Source organism: Oryctolagus cuniculus, chromosome 13 (genome assembly GCF_051225735.1).
Source record: "Oryctolagus cuniculus isolate XC-2025 breed Fujian yellow rabbit chromosome 13, ASM5122573v1, whole genome shotgun sequence".
Lineage (NCBI taxonomy): Eukaryota > Metazoa > Chordata > Mammalia > Lagomorpha > Leporidae > Oryctolagus > Oryctolagus cuniculus.
In genome coordinates, this window is record NC_142879.1 from 56,968,381 (window position 1) to 56,987,266 (window position 18,886).

At 42.4% G+C, this 18,886-nt stretch overlaps 1 protein-coding gene across 2 annotated transcripts in view; it reads left to right on the forward strand.

Annotated features, from left to right (window-relative positions):
* The window catches only part of GREM2 (gremlin 2, DAN family BMP antagonist), a 128,033-nt gene extending 110,580 nt beyond the window's left edge, over positions 1–17,453 (forward strand). For both annotated transcript variants that reach the window (XM_051821477.3, XM_051821478.3), the window contains exon 2: positions 14,514–17,453. In XM_051821477.3, coding sequence (XP_051677437.1) covers positions 14,514–15,021 — 508 coding nt within the window. In that variant the 3' untranslated portion in view covers positions 15,022–17,453. The remainder of the gene's footprint in view (positions 1–14,513) is intronic.
* The last annotated feature ends 1,433 nt before the right edge of the window (positions 17,454–18,886 follow it).

Here is an 18,886-nt window from a genome sequence, read left to right on the forward strand (position 1 = left end):
TATCTGTCATTTCTCTGAAATAGATATTTATTCATTTATTCAATAAATATTTATTGGTGATCTATTATCTAGTAGATGCCAGGACCTGGGCTGAAAATCCAGAGATACAGTGGTGATCAAAACAGACTGGGTTTGTACAGTGATAGAATTTCCAATGGAGACAACAAGTGAGTTAGGCACTGGGGGTAAAGATTAATTATTTGAGAAGCAAGGGGAATCTCAGAAAAGTTACAGGGATCTTCAAGCACGGGCACCAGTATGGCACTTGCCTTATTCTGTTTAGCTTTACGGGGGTGGTATAATTTGGGTTCTTGATGCTGTGGTTCAGAGAATGCTAAAATTCCTTCTAATGTCCAGAATAGACAAAGAGAGACAGAAAGTAGATAAGTCATTGCTTTAGGCCAGAGGTAGGGAGATGTGGATGAGGGAGAGAGAAATGGGAAATAATTGCTAATGGTCATGGAGTTTCCTGTTAGGGTGATGAGAACATTCTAAAATGAATTGCAGTGATGATTGCATAACTCTGTGAGGAAAACCCTGAGATAAGATACCTGAATTCTGTCTCAACAAAGCTGTTGTTTGGCTTTGCTTTGATTTGAAGAAAGAAAACACTTGGAATCCTTTCCAGTTACTCCGTTTACCTCACTCAGCGTGGATCTTTTATTTGGAAGGCTAGATGAATTACGGTTCATCAGCCATCTCTGAAAACTTTACAAACAGAATGCCGTAGGCTTTGCACCCAGGTCTTGCACACTGCGATCCTGCCTCCCCCCACCCTCACCTTCCTGGCTTTCCTGGCACTCCTTTGCCACACTCACCTCTGCCCATCCAGGAAAGACTTTTCTGCCTTTGCTTTGCCTGACTTTTCTCCACCTTTGCTGCTCTTGTTTTTCCCCTTGGCTACCTCTGCAGTTTCCTTTCTCTCCTTCCTTGAAAAGCTGATCTTCCTGAGCCCCAGTGGCAGCCCATTTCTGCTCTTACCCTCCCCCTGGGTGATCTTATGTCCCCACAGAGCAGGACAACACTTCTGATCTGCATCTTGAGGGCTGTCTTCTTTACCCCTTGCACCATAAAGAGCCCTTGACCCCATCAGCCAGCTCTTCTGATCCTCTCTATCCCAGGGCATAGCAGCCCCTAGCTCTAGATCTGTCATCCAGTTGCCCAAAGCAGATGACTAGATTTCCCCTCTTTCCTCATTCTGGGTCCATTCAATCAATCACTCCAACAAGTTAAAGCCAAATATCTGACATGTTCCCTTCTCCTCCACCCCCATCACTCCTTGGTTCAAGCACACATCATTTCTTTCACATATTACTCAGAGTCAATTAGCTAGTCTGCTATTTCAGGGTTAGTATCACTTTTTGTGTATTTGTCTCATTCCTGGGTTGAAACCATTGTCTGATTTTTCTTTGTAACTCAACCCCTAGGAAAGTACATGGTGCATGTAGAGTGGAGGAATGAATCAATGTATGCAACTTTAATAAAAGTGCTGCTTACTATGGATTCATAAAGGAAGAGTGCTTTTGGTGTTTGTATTCATTTTTAATGTTTTCAACACTTTTTTCTTCATTTTTTCCACAGTTCCATTTCTACTGGCATGTTTTAAGTCTCCTGGTTGTCCCTGATTATGTTTGTTTTCTTTGGTTGACAGCCTTGAATTTGCCCTCTAATTTGTCTGAATCCAGCATCCGTTGTCAATAGGAGCTAACTTGGAAAAGGTTGACTACATAGGACTTAACACCAACCAAACCAGACTTCTTGTTTCAATTAAATTACTTAATATGGGATTTTCCAGTCCTTACTGGACCTATTAGCCAACAGAGTGTTTTGAAAAACTGTCAGGAAAGAGAGGTTGCAGAATCTGAGAGACATGAGTGAGTGAGTCAATCAGAGCACAATGAAGCCTGAGGTCTTTCTTCACAGCATTTACGTGTGGCCTTAACAGTTTTATGCATCAAGGAGTTCAAGGACAACGATTCTTCTCACCCAGCATCATTAGTGCAATTCTTGTGCTCACAAGTAATTATGATATAATATAGAGTATACTTCCCTGTGCTTCATGGAACTGCTGTCTAAACATTTCGAGTTCTCAAGCTTTACTATCTATCACAAATGTTTTTAACTGAGTTATAATTTGAGGTGGATATCATTTAAAAAATATCACAAACAGAAAGTTTCAAAATAAAATGGTCAACAACACTCTTTTTACTGTCTTCAGAGGGATCTCAATATTGTCACTATTTTATGCTCAGGATTATGTAATTTTTAAAAATCCATGTTAAAATACTCATTTAAAAGGAAGTTTTATACCATTTCTTTTTGTCCTTGAATCCATTTTTCATTCTTGTTTCATCCACAGGGCTTTTTCCTAATAGGTTTAATATTTGAATGTTTTACTTTTGAATATTTTACTTTCCTCCTATCATTCTTTTCTGTAACAAAAAGTTTGCATGTAAACTTAAATTTTAATTCTGTGCCCATAAAGTTCAAATTGTTTACATTTTTCCTGTGAATTGCTAACTCATTAAAGTGAATAACTATTTGGATATAATAATATAAATTTGTTTCACATTTTGGTAAATACTTATTTAATACATGAATATAAATATCAGTTAGTTACCTCTCTTAAGGAGATGCTCCATGATCGGAGGTTCTTTTTGTTGTTGTGAATGAACACTTCTTATTTCTAGAGTTAACATAGTTTTCAAACTTTTTATTATGGTTTTGTAGGTTTTTTATTTATCTGAGAGGTAGAGTTACAGACAGAGAGAGAGAGACAGAGAGAAAGGTCTTCTATCCTCTGGTTCACTCCCCAAATGGCTGTAGTGCCTGGAGCTGGGCCAATCCAAAGCCAGAAGCCAGAAGCTTCTTGTGGGTTTCCCATGCAGTTGCAAGGGCCGAAGCACTTGGGCCATCCTCTATTGCTTTCCCAGGCCATAGCAGAAAGCTGGTTCTGAAGAGGAGCAGCTGTGGCACAAACGTGTACCCATATGGGATGCCGGCACCACAGGCAGAGGCTTAGCCTACTACACCATAGCATCGCCCTATGGATTTTTTTTCCCCTCTAATCACACCTATACCAGTATAAGATCTATTCAGTCACCCAGACTTCTCTCCATTGTGGCCATCTGGGGAGTGAACCAGAGGATGGAAGACCTCTCTCTCTGTTCTACCTCTCTTTATAACTCTTTCAAATAAATGAAAATAAATGTTTAAAAAATAAAGATTCATTTGTTTATTTGAAAGGCAGAGTTACAGAGATACAGACAGAGAGGTCTTCTTCTTCCACTCACTCATTCCCCAAGTGGCTGCAACAGCCAGGACTGGAACCAGGAAGAAGGTGGAAGCCAGGAGCTTTTTCCAGGTCTCCCACCTGTGCAGGACTTGGACCATCTTCTGCTGCTTTCTCAGGTATATTAGCAGGGAGCTGGATCAGAAGTAGAGCAGCTGGTATAACGAGTACTCAAACAGTATATTTCACTTTGTGTTTCTATGGGGGTGCAAACTGTTGAAATCTTTACTTAATGTACACTAAACTGATCTTCTGTTAAAAAAAAAAAAAAAGAAAAGAAACTATCAATTCCCAACTTGACTCTCACTGGGATTAAACATGACAATAGGTCTGATCTGATTTCATCATCATTTAAAAAAAAATCATCTATTATTTTTCACTTTATGTTTCTGTGTGGGAACAAACTGTTGAAATCCTTACTTAAGGTATACTAAGCTGATCTTCTGTATACTAAGATAATCGAAAATGAATCTTGATGTGAATGGAAGGGGAGAGGGAGTGGGAAAGGGGAGGGTGGTGGGTGGTGGGTGGGAGGGACGGTATGGGGGGGAAAGCCATTGTAACCCATGAGACGTACTTTGGAAATTTATATTCATTAAATAAAAGATAAAAAAAAATGTATAGAAATGTTTCTAATAAATTGAAATAAAAACTTATTAATAAAAAAAAAAAAAAAAAAAAAAAAAAAAAGAAGTAGAGCAGCTGGGACATGGACCAGTGCCCATATTGGTGGCATCAAGGCGATGGCTTAATCTGCTATTCCACAACATCTGCAATCACCCAGTCTTTCATTCATTCTTTAATACTAAACATTCAGAACTATGTTTTGGATCTACCATGAGTCATTGTAAATACAATTAAATTAAATTCCCTTGTTTACTTACACTCATAGAAAATGTGCAGATAATGGCCATACAATGTCTATAGGCTATAGAAAAGCAGTTATGACAATAGCAAAAATGAAGAATACAGAAGATATGATGATTTCACAAAAGAATTAGCATTTGAATGAAACCTAAATGACTAACAATGGTCTGAGAAACAATTTTTCAGCCAAAATAAATAATTGGGCTAATGTTTGAATGAGAGAAGTAGCCTGGAGTAGGGTAAAACACATGGTTTATATGTTTCAAGCATAAAGTAGAAGGTAAAGAGCTGATACTATATGCTGAAATCCAAGAGCAAAGTCCACAGAAGACTTATATAGGAGCCAAAGGTGTTGAACTTGTAATTCATGGGAATTCTTTAAAGGGTTTAATTTAAAGGAATGAGTTGGCTGTTAAGCTGTTCACCCTGCCAGGAGTCTAGATGATGGATCTGACAGCGTGTGAGTCTGAGACAGATCTGAGTGTAGAGGCAGGGTGGTCAGTAAAGAGACGATCATAATGGTCAGGTGACAGGGACCTGAACTAAAGTAGTGACAGCAGGATTGAAAAGTGGGGTGCAAAAGACAATGATATCTTGTTAATGGATTTAATACATGAGAGGTTCAGCTCAGATACTCTTCAGTAACTATGCAAAAGTATTTTGACTCTTAAAGAGTTTAACAAACATAAAGTCCATAGGTAAGTTGCTTGGGGGCTGACTAGTTCAGTGACTTAACAACATAAACAACAATCCAGTTACTTTCCAGTTTGGACTCTGTACTGCAGGTATGTGATTTTTATGCCACTCTTGTATCCTGTGGAGGCTGTAACAGCCTTAATCATTACATTTCTTTATAAACATAACCAAAACCTAGACTAGTGTTTTCTCCTGGCGTGTCTCTTTTAATCAGGGAATAAAATGCTTTCCCAGCAACCTGTACCTTGCATCTTATTCATCACAGTTATGTCATTGCTTATGCCTAAATCAATCATCTGCAAGGAGAATGAGATGACCTATTGGCTTGGGCCAGCAATCTTTCACCTCCATGGAATGTGGAAGGGTTTGTGAAGAATTTGGAATGCAATACTTGAGCAGAATGTTGGTTATGTTAAGAAAGAATGGAGACACTGGCTCTCAGGTGGTACATTAAACAGTGTCTGCCTTAACTCTCAACTTTCTGGCTTAGGTTAAAGAGAAATTGTCGCTCCCCGTCTTCGTGGAGGAACGACACTGAACCCTGCCTAGGCTTCATATCCAAGTCACGGCACCATTATGTCGCTCCCCGTCTTCGTGGAGGAACGACACAAGACCCTGCGCTGTTCTTTCGTCTGCTCGGCCCTCCCCGGGTTTGCTGCTGGTTCTTCCTGGGTTGGCTACCGTCCCTTCCACCTCCGTGGAAGGGCGGTTCCCCCTAGCTACTTTCCCCACTTCCGCGGGGGAGTGGCACACCGCCGGCCGGCTCTCTCGGGGGCTGCACAGATGTTCCTTCAGATGTTCCCCTTAGATGTTCCCCGTGCATGTTGTCTCTCTCCTCCTTTATAGTCCTCTTCCACCAATCCCAACTCTGCTACCCACACGCCGAGTACGCTGCTCTCTTCCAATCAGGAGCAGGTCCTACAGTTTATTGGTTGAACTGGAGGCAGCTGTGTAGAAGCTGTTTCCCTTCTCAGCGCCATATTGTGGGAAAGCAGATGCATAGAATAAGTCTTAATTCCAGTAACTTAGTCTAGTCCGAGTTGCTCCCCACAAGAAATGTCTTGTTCATTGAGACAGGTACTGTTGGAGGAGGAGTAGGTGAATGGGAAAATATAATGAGATGTAGAACAAATAGAATTTGTATGCTGATAGGTCACTTGAATAAGGTTGGATAAACAGTTGGGTATAGGGTCTAGGAGCTATGAGTAAAGAGTTGGTGTTTGAAGCCATCAGCATGAATGAAATTTGTCATAGAAATGTGAGGAATGAAAAGACAAGGTTATAGAAAAGATCCTTGGGAATACCAACTTTTCAGAGGAGAGCACAGAAAGAAAGATCTAGGAAGATCAATGGACTAAAGCGAATGGAGCCTTAGTTTCTCATGAATTCCAGAGGAAGTGAAGAGGGGGTACATAGTTTTTTAAGGCTTTACTCTCTACTCTTTCACTTTTGCTATGAACTATCAGACAAGAAGAATGAAGTGGCTTGAAGGAAGAATGAGCAGGAAAAGTTGATGGAGTCCATACACAGGGTGTTTTTGATTTTGCTTAAAAAATTTTAGATAAGACTCTAAATTTTATACACACATGGACAGAAAATCTGTACTCTGCTGCCAGGGAAATAGAAGACTGCTATGTGACCTCTCACTTATCACATGATTCTGCCTGGGATGGTTGGAGGAAGGGGATTTGAAATGTGGAATCATTGCAGACCCGCTGGAGGGCAATGTCTGAGCTGTATTGGACAACAACCTGAAAATTCCTATTTCAAAAAAAATTAAGGACTGCCTATGGCTGTGGAGTACAATGTCACTGGCCATAAAACCCTGAATGGATCACTCATAATTTCTTCCTTCCTTTCAGATAAAACTCATGGTAATATTTCTCAGACAGTTCTTAGATTAGGACTCGCTTTTGGTGCCACAATTCCTCATAATGGCAACATGGTAATAGGGGTTGGCAAGTGCCATTAACACCATTTTATCGAGAGGAATCATAGAAGCCTGGGAGTGAGTTGCATAGTGTCATGCACCAGCAACTCAGGGCACAGAAATCACCTTCTCCCTCCCCTTCCCAAGTGGACATGACCTAGAGAGCAGTAACCCCATGTGGACAAACTTACAACTTTCAAAGAGTTTTCCCCAAGTCCTTATTTAATTTAATGCTTTGCTGCCAACTTGTCTCAGTGTTCCATTTCCTGTCCTGAATTTATCCCAATGATATCTCCAAAGATTCAGAACTTTGATTACAAATTTCCAAATGATACACGTGGCACCCAGAAGGCAAAGTACATGATGATAGTATCCTTTTTAATTTGGTTGAAAACCTTTTTGAAAAAATATCATTTTTCCACATGAAATTAAAATTTTCCTGGAACAAAATAATCATCAGTGTTCCACGCAGGCAATGCCACTTGGAAAAGTAAATGAGGCCATTTGGATTTCAAACTTCTGAGTCATATGGGATGCCCTAACCTTTCTTTTTTGAAAATTCTTTTCATGATACTTCAGAAGATCTGTAGTTAGAGTGTCTTGTTTTTCCTTACCTAATAGTATAATTGTTCCCACCTCAAATAAGTTGCCATCATTCCTTTTCAGTCATATGACCACTGCATTTGAGCTGGATGTACAATCTCCTTGTGATCAGAGAGATGCAAATTAAATTAATCATAACATTTCAAAGTTTTCAGGTAAGCAAAAAGTAATGAATCAGGTAACACCAGGTGTTAGCAAGGGTGTTCAGTGGTGGGGACTGTGCAAGTACTTGTAAAGTAACTTAGGAAAACTTTGTCAAACTTTTTCAGTCTCTTTACCTTCACCATCTTATGACCTGGACATCTTATGACCTGGCATTTCTACCTTTTTGTGTTTCTCTTAGGCACACCCTTAACAGATGAGTATAAATAAATACAACAATGTTCAGTGCAGCACTATTCCCAATAGTGAAAAAGTAGATGTAATGCAACTGTTCCTCAGTAGGATGAATGATGAACTGTGCTTTGATATTCAGCAGTAGGTATGAACAGGCTCCTTTTATGACTAGTCCCTGCTTCAAATCTCAAACATGTATTTGGGGATGAAAGGTGTAAATGTAAAGACTAATTGCACACACAATTATACCTGCATACACAAGAGCATCAACCGGATTGACAGATGCCAACTTCAGGATGCTGAGCATCTCAAGGAAGTATGTGAATGGAGGGAGGGATACCGCCTTACCTATATTTATGTTATTATTTTCAAAATGGAGAGACTGCAAAATAACATGGGAAATATCAATATTGTTTTCAGCTCAGTGTGGTGTATATAGGGTTTGCCATTTTTTTCTATCTTGAGATGTTTCATAGTTAGAAGTTTTAAAATTGAAAGCTACTTTTCTGGCAAAAGAGCACAACCATAAAGGAAAGGCAATGACTGAATTGAGCAGAAAAAGCCTGGTGTGGGACTTGGCAAATATTTTCTGTCAAAAACTAGATAGCAAATATTGCAGACTTTATGGTCACTGTCTTCACTACCCACTCTGCACTTGGAGCACAAAAGCAGCCATAGACAAAACATACATGAATGGATGTGGCTCTGTTCCAATACAACTTTGTTTACAAACCTTGGGTTGGGTTTGGTCCGTGGGCTGTAAGTTATCTCTGTTTATAGCTGCTGGAGGTGAGGTGCATGGTTTCAACAGACAAGCTATCTTAACCTGTGAGGATTTTCCAGGGCCAGGGAACATCCACACCCATCTCTAGAGCTTCCCTACCGAAGACTCGAAGTTAGGGATGAAGTTCCTTTGGTTGTGGAGGCTGCGACAATACAACTCACAAAAATAATCTCTGACATTTAACAATGCTGAGAACTTTGCTTCTGAGTTTTTTGTTTGGTATTCAGTCTGTTTTCTTTTGGGTGGTGGAAGCAAGTTTATCAATATTCAGGCCTGGGCACTCCCCTTCAACCTTCAAAGGAAGTTCTAGAATTCTTCTGTAACAGAAAATGCTTCAGCCTCTTTCTCTTCACCATTCCTGTATAGCATAGTACTGGCTTGACCTGAACTCCAAAACTGAACAAGATTACTCAAAGACTGAGTTCATCAGCTTAGCTGTACCCTTGACCTTTGGTTACTTGCATACATCTATTAAGGATGATTTAGCTCTGCTGTATCCTTTCTGCTAGAAATCAGGAACATTTGTTGCTTAATCTCTTAATGTAGAACCCTTCTCCAGGTTTTGATACTTTGATAAAGGGAAAGAGGCCTATAATTATTAAATTCAAAGATCCTAAACTGCTTTGACCTTGCAGTCTTTGGTATTTACAAATGCCAGGCCTGAGAGTGTTCATGTATGAGAAAAGTACTTCTACTACCTCTCTCTTTGCACAATCAGCTTTGGCTAACCCAGTCTGCTTAGGTCATCAGCATTTACTGTCATGACACCCCTTACAAATGGACAGTGTTGGTAGGCCAGAAGGATAGCTTAAAATAAAACAGCAGAATTTATTTATGGTTTCTTCTGAAACAAGCCAAACACAAATGTGAGAGTAAAATGCAAGTACCCTGGTGCTGTCATTATTGGCAGCTGTGGCAGCATTCCTGAGAGATTAATTGTATGCCAACCATTTCTCTGAGTGGCAAAGTGGTCTGGGACAGAGTAAGACTCCAAAGTGCTAACAAGTGTGCACAGGATGGTTAGTGAACCGCAGACAGAGCCATGCACATTCTTTCCCATATGCCCCCTCCACAACCAAGGACCAGCAGAGTAGTTGGCTGCATTGCTGTAGAGTCTCTAAAGAGCATATAGCCTAGCAGTCCCTTCTTGCCTATCTACTTGTTCTTTTTTTTTATTTTTTTTTATTTTTTTAATTTTTGACAGGCAGAGTGGACAGTGAGAGAGACAGAGAGAGAAAGGTCTTCCTTTGCTGTTGGTTCACCCTCCAATGGCCGCCGCTGCAGCCGGCGCACCACGCTGATCTGATGGCAGGAGCCAGGATCCAGGTGCTTTTCCTGGTCTCCCATGGGGTGCAGGGCCCAAGCACCTGGGCCATCCTCCACTGCACTCCCTGGCCATAGCAGAGAGCTGGCCTGGAAGAGGGGCAACCGGGACAGAATCCGGCGCCCCGACCGGGACTAGAACCTGGTGTGCCGGCGCCGCTAGGCGGAGGATTAGCCTATTGAGCCACGGCGCTGGCCTTATCTACTTGTTCTAACACTGAGACACCAGCTCCTTGGCAGTATTACTGTTGTCAGGTGTAAGGGATGATGGGAAAAGGAGAGAAGAACCTGACTTGGCCCCAGTCACTTAGAGTTCATCAGCAGTTTGCTTTTCTTCTTTGGTTCTTGTGAGAAACAACTTTTAAGGATGATTGCCAGATGTTTTGAAAACCTTCAAAGCATGCATGCTGCCCATCACCATGTGTGATAACTGTTGACATAACGGGTTTTTGCCTTACATCTCTCTGCACGTCTTAGTTCTGTTCTCCTGACAACCGACTATGGTCTGTTGCATGAAAGCACATAGTTTTGAGTCTATCAGAGGTGCGTGTGGAGCTGTTAACTGAAAGGAGGGGTTGGGAAGCAAGCTGATTCTGTAAATCTTTCCTGGCTGGGACTTGCAAACTTTTGGTTGTGTTTACTCAGACTATTAATAATTTCAGAAATTATTAAAATGGAACAAAATAATTTCTTTTTAAGAGGCTATTGAGATCACAAATCATCCAGCAAATATAATAACTTGTGTAAGTTGAGCGTATCCAACACTTAGTGCTTGCCATGACTCTGTGGAAACATGGCCACTTTCATATAACACTTTATGTGTGGGACTAAGGAAGCATGAGAAAATCCCTTTAAAACCTTGGCCATAAAATGTCAATAAATATTTTGGACAAAATGTTTTTATATTTAAAGAAAAGTCTTCCCTTACACCTCACTTGCTCTCAATTTTTTTACTCCCCTTACTCAATGTCATCAATATTATCTAAGTTCTTTGCTTTTAACAGTATCATCACCTTGAGGAATTCTATTTGAATTTTTTTAAAGATTTATTTATTTATTCAAAAGTCAGAGTTACACAGAGAGGAGAGGCAGAGAGAGAGAGAGGTCTTCCATCCGATGGTTCACTCCCCAGTTGGCCACAACAGCTGGAGCTATGCCGATCCAAGATGGGAGACAGGAGCTTCTTCTGGGTCTCCCACACGGGTGCAGGGACCCAAGGACTTGGCCCATCTTCTAGTGCTTTCCCAGGCCATAGCAGAGAGCTGGATTGGAAGTGGAGCAGCTGGGACTTGAACTGGAGCCCACACGGGATGCTGGTGCTTCAGGCCAGAGTGTTAACCTGTTGTGCCACAGCACCGGCCCCTCTATTTGATTTTTTTAAAGATTTATTTATTTATTCGAAAGTCAGAGTTACACAGAGAGAAGGAGAGGCAGAGAGAAAGAGAGGGGGTCTTCCATCTGCTGGTTCACTCCCCAGTTGGCCACAGTGGCTGGAGCTGAGCTGATCCAAAGCCAGGAGCCAGGAATTTCTTCTGGGTCTCCCATATGGGTACAGGGGCCCAAGCACTTGGAGCCTCTTCAGCTGCTTTTCCAGGCCATAGCAGAAAGCTGGATTGGAAGTGGAGCAGTCAGAACTCAAACTGGCGTCCATATGGGATGCTGGCACTGCAGGTGGCAGCTTTACCTGACAGGCCACAGCTCCGGCTCCCGCTATTTGAATTTTGAAGAGCTTACTTAGTTGTTACATTGTAGGAACCTCCTGTTTCCTCTCCAGCAAGAACAGGTGCTTTCTACTTCTACCCTTTCTATCCTTCAGGACAAATGGTATCATTGAAATTACACAAGGCAATTCTTAAAAATAAGGATCTTAAACTCCAGCCCAACTCTACCAATTAGAAAGCTTCTGAGAGGACCCCAGGAATCTGTGTCTAGAGCAGCCCAGGTGATTCAGATGCTGTTGGTGCTAGGATCACTCCCCTGGGAACACAGGCAGTTGTTTCTATATAACTGCATACTCGGGTATTTGCTTGCCTTTCTGTAGCTTCTCAGTGACAAGCTTGTTGAAGGCAATGGGATACAAGATATTCTCATCTCATTCAACACAAATTTAACAAGTGCTTACTATTTACCAGGAACAGTTCTAATTGTAGGCAACACAACAATAGACAAAACAGGACCTTCTTTTATGAAACTTTCATTCCAAGGAAGTCAGACAATAAAAATCAATCAGATCACTGAATACAATCTTATCTGATGATCAGTACCATGGAGAAAAGCAAGCCAGGAAGAAGGAGATGGTGAACGCTAGGAGTATGGAGAAGTTACACACCAAGACCTCACTAAGGAGGTGATGAGTGAGCAAAAGTTTGAAGACTGAGGGAGAAAGTCTGGGAACACTTGAGGGAAAGACAGATGTAGGGTCTAGAGCAGAAGAATGCCAAGCATCTTCTAGAAACAAGGATAGCATTCTGGAGTAGAGCGAGCATGGGGGCAGAGCAGTAGGGAGGCCAGTGAACAGAGTCAGGGGCATAGATCTTGTTTTTTTTTTTATTTATTTTTTTATTTTGACAGGCAGAGTGGACAGTGAGAGAGAGATAGAGAGACAGAGAGAAAGGTCTTCCTTTGCTGTTGGTTCACTCTCCAGTGGCTGCTGCGGCCGGCGCACCACGCTGATCCGATGGCAGGAGCCAGGTGCTTCTCCTGGTCTCCCATGGGGTGCAGGGCCCAAGCACTTGGGCCATCCTCCACTGCGTTCCCTGGCCACAGCAGAGAGCTGGCCTGGAAGAGGGGCAACCGGGACAGAATCCGGCGCCCCGACCGGGACTAGAACCTGGTGTGCCGGCGCCACAAGGCAGAGGATTAGCCTAGTGAGCCATGGCGCCGGCCAGGGTATAGATCTTCTAAGAGCTCATCTGACCCTGTAAGAACATCACCTTCATCTCTGAAGGAGATACTGGGATTCACAAAGCCCATCACGGTGTGTATTTCAGTATAAGTTTTCCATGCATACTTGATGAAGGAAGAAATCAGCCTAGAGGTGATGTGCAAAGTCTCCTTTTGTCATAGACCTAGATTAACAGCAGTGACACAGAGAGATAATGTTAGTATAGATATTGCAACATAAATATTTTTGTCAAAGAGGCAGCTGCACTCACTGAGATTCCAGTTTCTGGAACCTGGCTGCCTGAACTCCAATATTTCACTTTCTGGCTGTATGATCTTGCCAAGTTATGCTACCTCTCCATCCCTCAGTTTCCTTACCTATAAAATGGGAAAAATAATAGTATCTATTTCACAGAACTCCGATCTATTGAACACTTCTAAACATGAAAGGAAACTGTTAGAATGTCTTGTGTGTTTTGGGAACAATAGCTATTATCAGTAACATGGATAGATTTAGGACATTTGTAGTAATATAAGGAATTTAACACATTTAAAGTTAATTTTTCATCATTTCTGTATGTTCATATCTGACAAATATTCAACTAATATACATCATATAATTACATAATTATATAGATATAGACATGGTTGTTGCATGTCCATGTTAGAGTACACATGTTAAAGGAATGGGAATTTATGCCTTTCAATGTGTAGACAAGTAATGAGCAATCATGAAGATGATGGCACTGATGACAATGACTCTGTTGAGTTACAGTTATAAAGTGAGGCAGGGGTTATCTCTGTTGCTGGGTATTAGTGTTCCTGAGACAATTCATGAAAATATAAAATGAAAACATATGGATTAAACTTTGAAGTGATCATTCATTCTAGAGTCTTTGGTTTCACTTCTATGAGACATGTTTCAGACAGAGTAAGAATAATTTCTCACTGATACCCATTCCTGTGGGACTTCTGCCATAGACTCTTAATACACAGACTATAAAGATGATCCATCATATAGGTAACCTCTGTGTTGTCACCTGTTTTAATGCAGTCTTAGTAATGTCTTGATTAAAAATGAGGGATTAGTTTCCACTATAGAAATATAACTTATGACTCATTTGAATGAGCTGAATGTGTGCAAGTGTTAAATGCTTGGTGCTATTTGTCATTCATACATAATGATAAGTTATTTCTTTGTTAGATGCAGCTATTGCTTTTTAGCTTACCTTCTACCTGGTACTGATTTTTAATAAATTTCTGACCCACGCCCCAGCTTTCCTTCACTTTCTAGTAATTAATTTTTCTAATATCTATATAAAGCAAGTTATTTCGATGGCTACGGAGGTAGGGCAGCAACTCCCGGTTCTGGGGCACTGCTCAGTGGTTGCACAACCTTAGGCAAAAGACGCAAACTCTGTGGACTTCAGGTTTCTGTTGATAACATCTCTATTTGAGGATTAAATGGGGTGAGCATATAAAACACTTGGGGGGGGGCTTGGGACATTCGAAAACACAGTAAACATCGGACATTATTACTGCTACTGTAATTGCTCAAGGTATGCGTGTTTTCTAACTGTATTATAAAGTACTTACACTTTGTCCAATTCCTAGCCATTGAGATGCTCTTTAGAGGCTGTCACAGCTGTCCCCAAGGGTACTGTTTAATCACTTAGCCCCAGCTGCTCCGGAGCATCTCAGCCAGCCGGCAGCCAAGCCCCACCTGGCGGCCGTTGGGAAACGATAGATCCCGCAGTCGATCGCGCTTCCCAACCAACCCGACTCTTCTCTCGTTGCAGGATGTTCTGGAAGCTTTCCCTGTCCTTGTTCCTGGTGGCCGTGCTGGTGAAGGTGGCAGAAGCGCGCAAGAACCGGCCGGCGGGCGCCATCCCCTCGCCCTACAAGGACGGCAGCAGCAATAACTCGGAGAGATGGCAGCATCAGATGAAGGAGGTGCTGGCCTCCAGCCAGGAGGCCCTGGTGGTCACCGAGCGCAAGTACCTCAAGAGTGACTGGTGCAAGACGCAGCCACTGCGGCAGACGGTGAGCGAGGAGGGCTGCCGCAGCCGCACCATCCTCAACCGCTTCTGCTACGGCCAGTGCAACTCCTTCTACATCCCGCGCCACGTGAAGAAGGAGGAGGAGTCCTTCCAGTCGTGCGCCTTCTGCAAGCCGCAGCGCGTCACCTCGGTCCTCGTGGAGCTCGAGTGCCCCGGGTTGGACCCACCTTTCCGACTCAAAAAAATCCAGAAGGTGAAGCAGTGTCGCTGCATGTCCGTGAATCTGAGCGACTCGGACAAGCAATGAGCGCCCCGGGCAGGACGCAGCTTAGCACCGCGCGCCCCGGGTCGCGCCGCCGCCGCCTCTGTCTCTGTCCTCCGAGCTCACTCACACGCTGTCTGGTGTCCCAAGCACGTCTCCGGTGGGGGGGCTGATGGTGTCCGTGTCACAAACGTGGACCGCAAGGGGAGCTTTGCTGATATGTTCCTGACCGACCTCAGGCCCCACCTGTGCCTCTGAAACCCAGGTGGTGGGTCCAGCCCGAAGGAAGGTGCTGGAAGCGACCACCGTCTTGTCTTAGTGGTCAGGAAGGACCTTGCAGGTGTTGTGCTGTGAATCCGGCATTGATGTTTCCACCATGTGGAAAAGGGAGAACTTCTCTGGCCTCACCCAACACTCCAACTCACCCCTTTCCGGGGTTAAGTAAAGGATGTTTCACTCCGTGTCCAAATCTCCTGCTGGCCCCTGGACCACTGGGGAACCGACGGGTGGGCCGGGCTGGGGGTGGGGGCACCTTAATTCTTGTGATTCAAGGATTCCCCTTGTCCACTGCTGTGATTTGGGTGTCGACGTCCCTAAAGATGTGTGCCAACAGCGGGGTCTCCTGACGAACCTGATGCCAAGAAGAGAGCTTGAGCCACTTGGATCAAAGTGGGCTCCCCTGGGAACCTTGTGCACGGCAGACCACCTCTTCCTCCACTACCACCCCTTCTTCCATAGCCCCCTAGTCCCCATCTATGGACTAAAGATGAACTCTGATGTGCATGCTATTATTGCTGCAGTTAGAATATTATCACACACAATGTTTCTATATTAAGGCTGGTTTTATAATTGACTTATATTGTAAAGAGCTGTTAAAAAAGTATTATAGACCTATCCATGTATTATTTCACATGTTTTGACGCTGGCTGTGCAGCACCATTCCGAGAGAGGAGGAGAGCAGATGATGATCTGCCCAAAAGGTGTTTTTACTCAGAAATAATGGTTGGTTAGCAATTCAGTATCTTGCACCTGTTGTAGATTGGGCAGAGAAATGGGAGGAGTCATGATTATAGTTTGAATACTATTTCACTTAAGGTACTAAAATATTGCAGCACAATGGAGAAACCGTTGAGATGCATGGCTGTAGGGGGGAATTCAGTGGGAAGCTGTTAACCTGAAACTGAAAAGTACAGATAATGTTTAGGAGACACTTGTGGGGTGAAGATGTATTATTTTCACTAACGTGACATGAAGCAAAAAGAAATTTTTTTGTGATAAGAAATATTTAAAAATATAAGGAGTGTGTCATTTTGTGGCGTAGGATGATAAAGGATAAAATATAGAGAGAATAGTAATCTAGTTGAACTGTCCTACTGAAAGCAACTAGCTTCCCTTTTTTTAAAAAAAAAAACTTTCAAAAGCAAACATTAGCTCAGCTTTCATTTTTATAATGAACTGTGAGAGTTCTCATGTTGTGGTTTCATGATATAAGGAAGTTGGCCTAATTTATTTTCCTGCAAAATGATACTAATTTTGGGTCCCTTTGCTAAATTGCCCCAGGAAGGCTTCCCTGTGAGTGGTGTTTATGGAATCTGACAAATGTGAATGAGATGCCATTGGTGGGGATCAGTATCCTCTAAAAGCTTTCACCGGTAATTTCCAAGCAAGTGCTCCTGCTGAGGGATCGGTTCTCTAGTGTGGGAGAGACCCTGTGCGGGCTGCTCTGCTGGCTGAGGCTTCTTAACACCAGGCAGTGACAGTCGATCTAGACACATTCACCAGGAGAACAAGGATCGGGGTGCAGCATGTTGGTGAATCTGTTTCCTGTGTCTGCACGGCAAGTTTCATTCTGCTGCATTTATAACACCATGAGACCTGAATAGAATGTACTATTGTATAGGGGGCCCTGGCTTCAGCAATGGGTAGAGGCAGCCTGGTATCAGGAGGTAGAATTAGGACGAAACCCTTGAGGGTTAGAACCTAGGGATGGAGAGGAGGTCCAAGGTCAAAGCTGATTTCCACCTTTAGTGGAAAATCTCAAGAAAGATTTAGTGGCAGGACATGTGGCAGAAAAGAAGTGAAGGAAGGAAATCCATGTGATCACATGGAGGTGAAATGAGTAGGAGGGTAATGGACAGGAGTATCCGACCCAACTGCCAAGCCAAGCTCTATCATTTTAATGACACAGAACCCACACAGATAGTGGAAGGATTACGCTAAGAATTCACAGAACACACACATAAGCACACTGTCTTTGAACCCAAGTGTGGGTGTAGCAATGGAAGCAATATGATATGCTGCAGTGTGAAGCTCCTTCTGGGGGTTATTGTATGTATAAAGTTTACCTTATAATGGCTAAAATTGTATTTAATTGTTTTTCTGTTTTGTTTATAAATGAAGAAAAGTTATAAGTATAATGTAATTATTTTATAGGTATACTATTAAATTATAGAACAAATAAAGATACTTTAGGATTATATGTGACCCTGGTGTGATGTGCAGAGTGGATCCTGCAGGTGTTTCTTTGGGCACTGAAGGATCACTGTGCGTTCAGAATGCTTTTGTCCAGCCACCGTGAGGTCAGCCCCTAACCTATATTAAATGGTATACTTTGGGGTTTGGCATTTACAAAGTGAATCAGAAACTGTCATCCATGGAGTAGAGGTGGTGGGAGTGTCTCGCAATCCTGGTGTCTGAAGCCCCAGGCACCTTCCAGTTCCCACACCAGCTGAGAACAGAATATTCTCACTGTTCTTCGAATTAGAAATACTGAATGAGGACTCCTTGAGAAACTGCTGAAATAGACGCCTGCTGTAAGCCTTGCCTTCCTTTTAGCAGCTGCTGCACTGCCCTAGTCTCAACAGCAAGCCAGACCGTGTCCTGAGTTTTGTTCAGTTTCTTCTCATAGTGTCCCATTTCTTAATTTAAATATTTCTTAGTTTCACAGTGTTTCTATTTTCCTTTGAATTGATTTATCTGTCCCTCAAAGACACATGATTGATTCACTGTATAGAATTTGAAGGAATTAAATTTAATTTACTTTAACATGAATAATTATCTGAGTTTATTAAAGGGGACAAAATGTTCCACTTTGGATGATAATATCCCAATTCACTTGTTTCTGAAGTTAACTGATTTTTAAGTTACAAAGTCAAAACAAATGAAAATTTGTTATGGATTGAATAACCCAGAATTTAACTCTTCATGAAAAGCTCTATTTAATGGTTGACCTGTCATCACTGATTACCCATGTCTACATGAGAGATGACAATAAGATCAAATCATAAATGATGGAACTACCATTTGTTCATCAGGCTATCTTCTGAATACCCCTTAACCCCTACCCTTGCCACCCTCATCACAATTTGACTGTCACCGCTCATTAAGAAGGTGAAGACTGGGAAATCATTATGTTTTTGCTGTTGTTTGTATCTATTACTATTTCTGGGTTACTGGCTTTTCTAGTATGAGAAAATTAGACAATACACAATCAGAGAATTCACTGTAAGATCATTGCTTAAACCCAAAATTTCCTATCTGGTCTGCCTCTTTTTTTAAAGATTTGTTTATTATTTATTTGAAAGTCAGAGTTACACACAGAGAGAAGGAGAAGCAGAAAGAGAGAGAGAGAGAGAAAGAGAGAGAGGTCTATCATCCACTAGTTCACTCTCCAACTGGCTGCAGGAAGCCAGGAAACCAGGAGCTTCTTCCGGCTCTCCCACATGGGTGCAGGGGCCTGAGGACTTGGGTCATCTTCCATGCTTTCCCAGGCCATAACAAAGAGCTGAATTGGGAGTGGAGCAGCTGGGACTTGAACTGCCGTCCATATGGGATGCTGTCACTACAGGTGGCAGCTTTACCTGCTACACCATAGCGCCGGCCCCTTTCATCCCTTTTTTTTTAGAAAAAA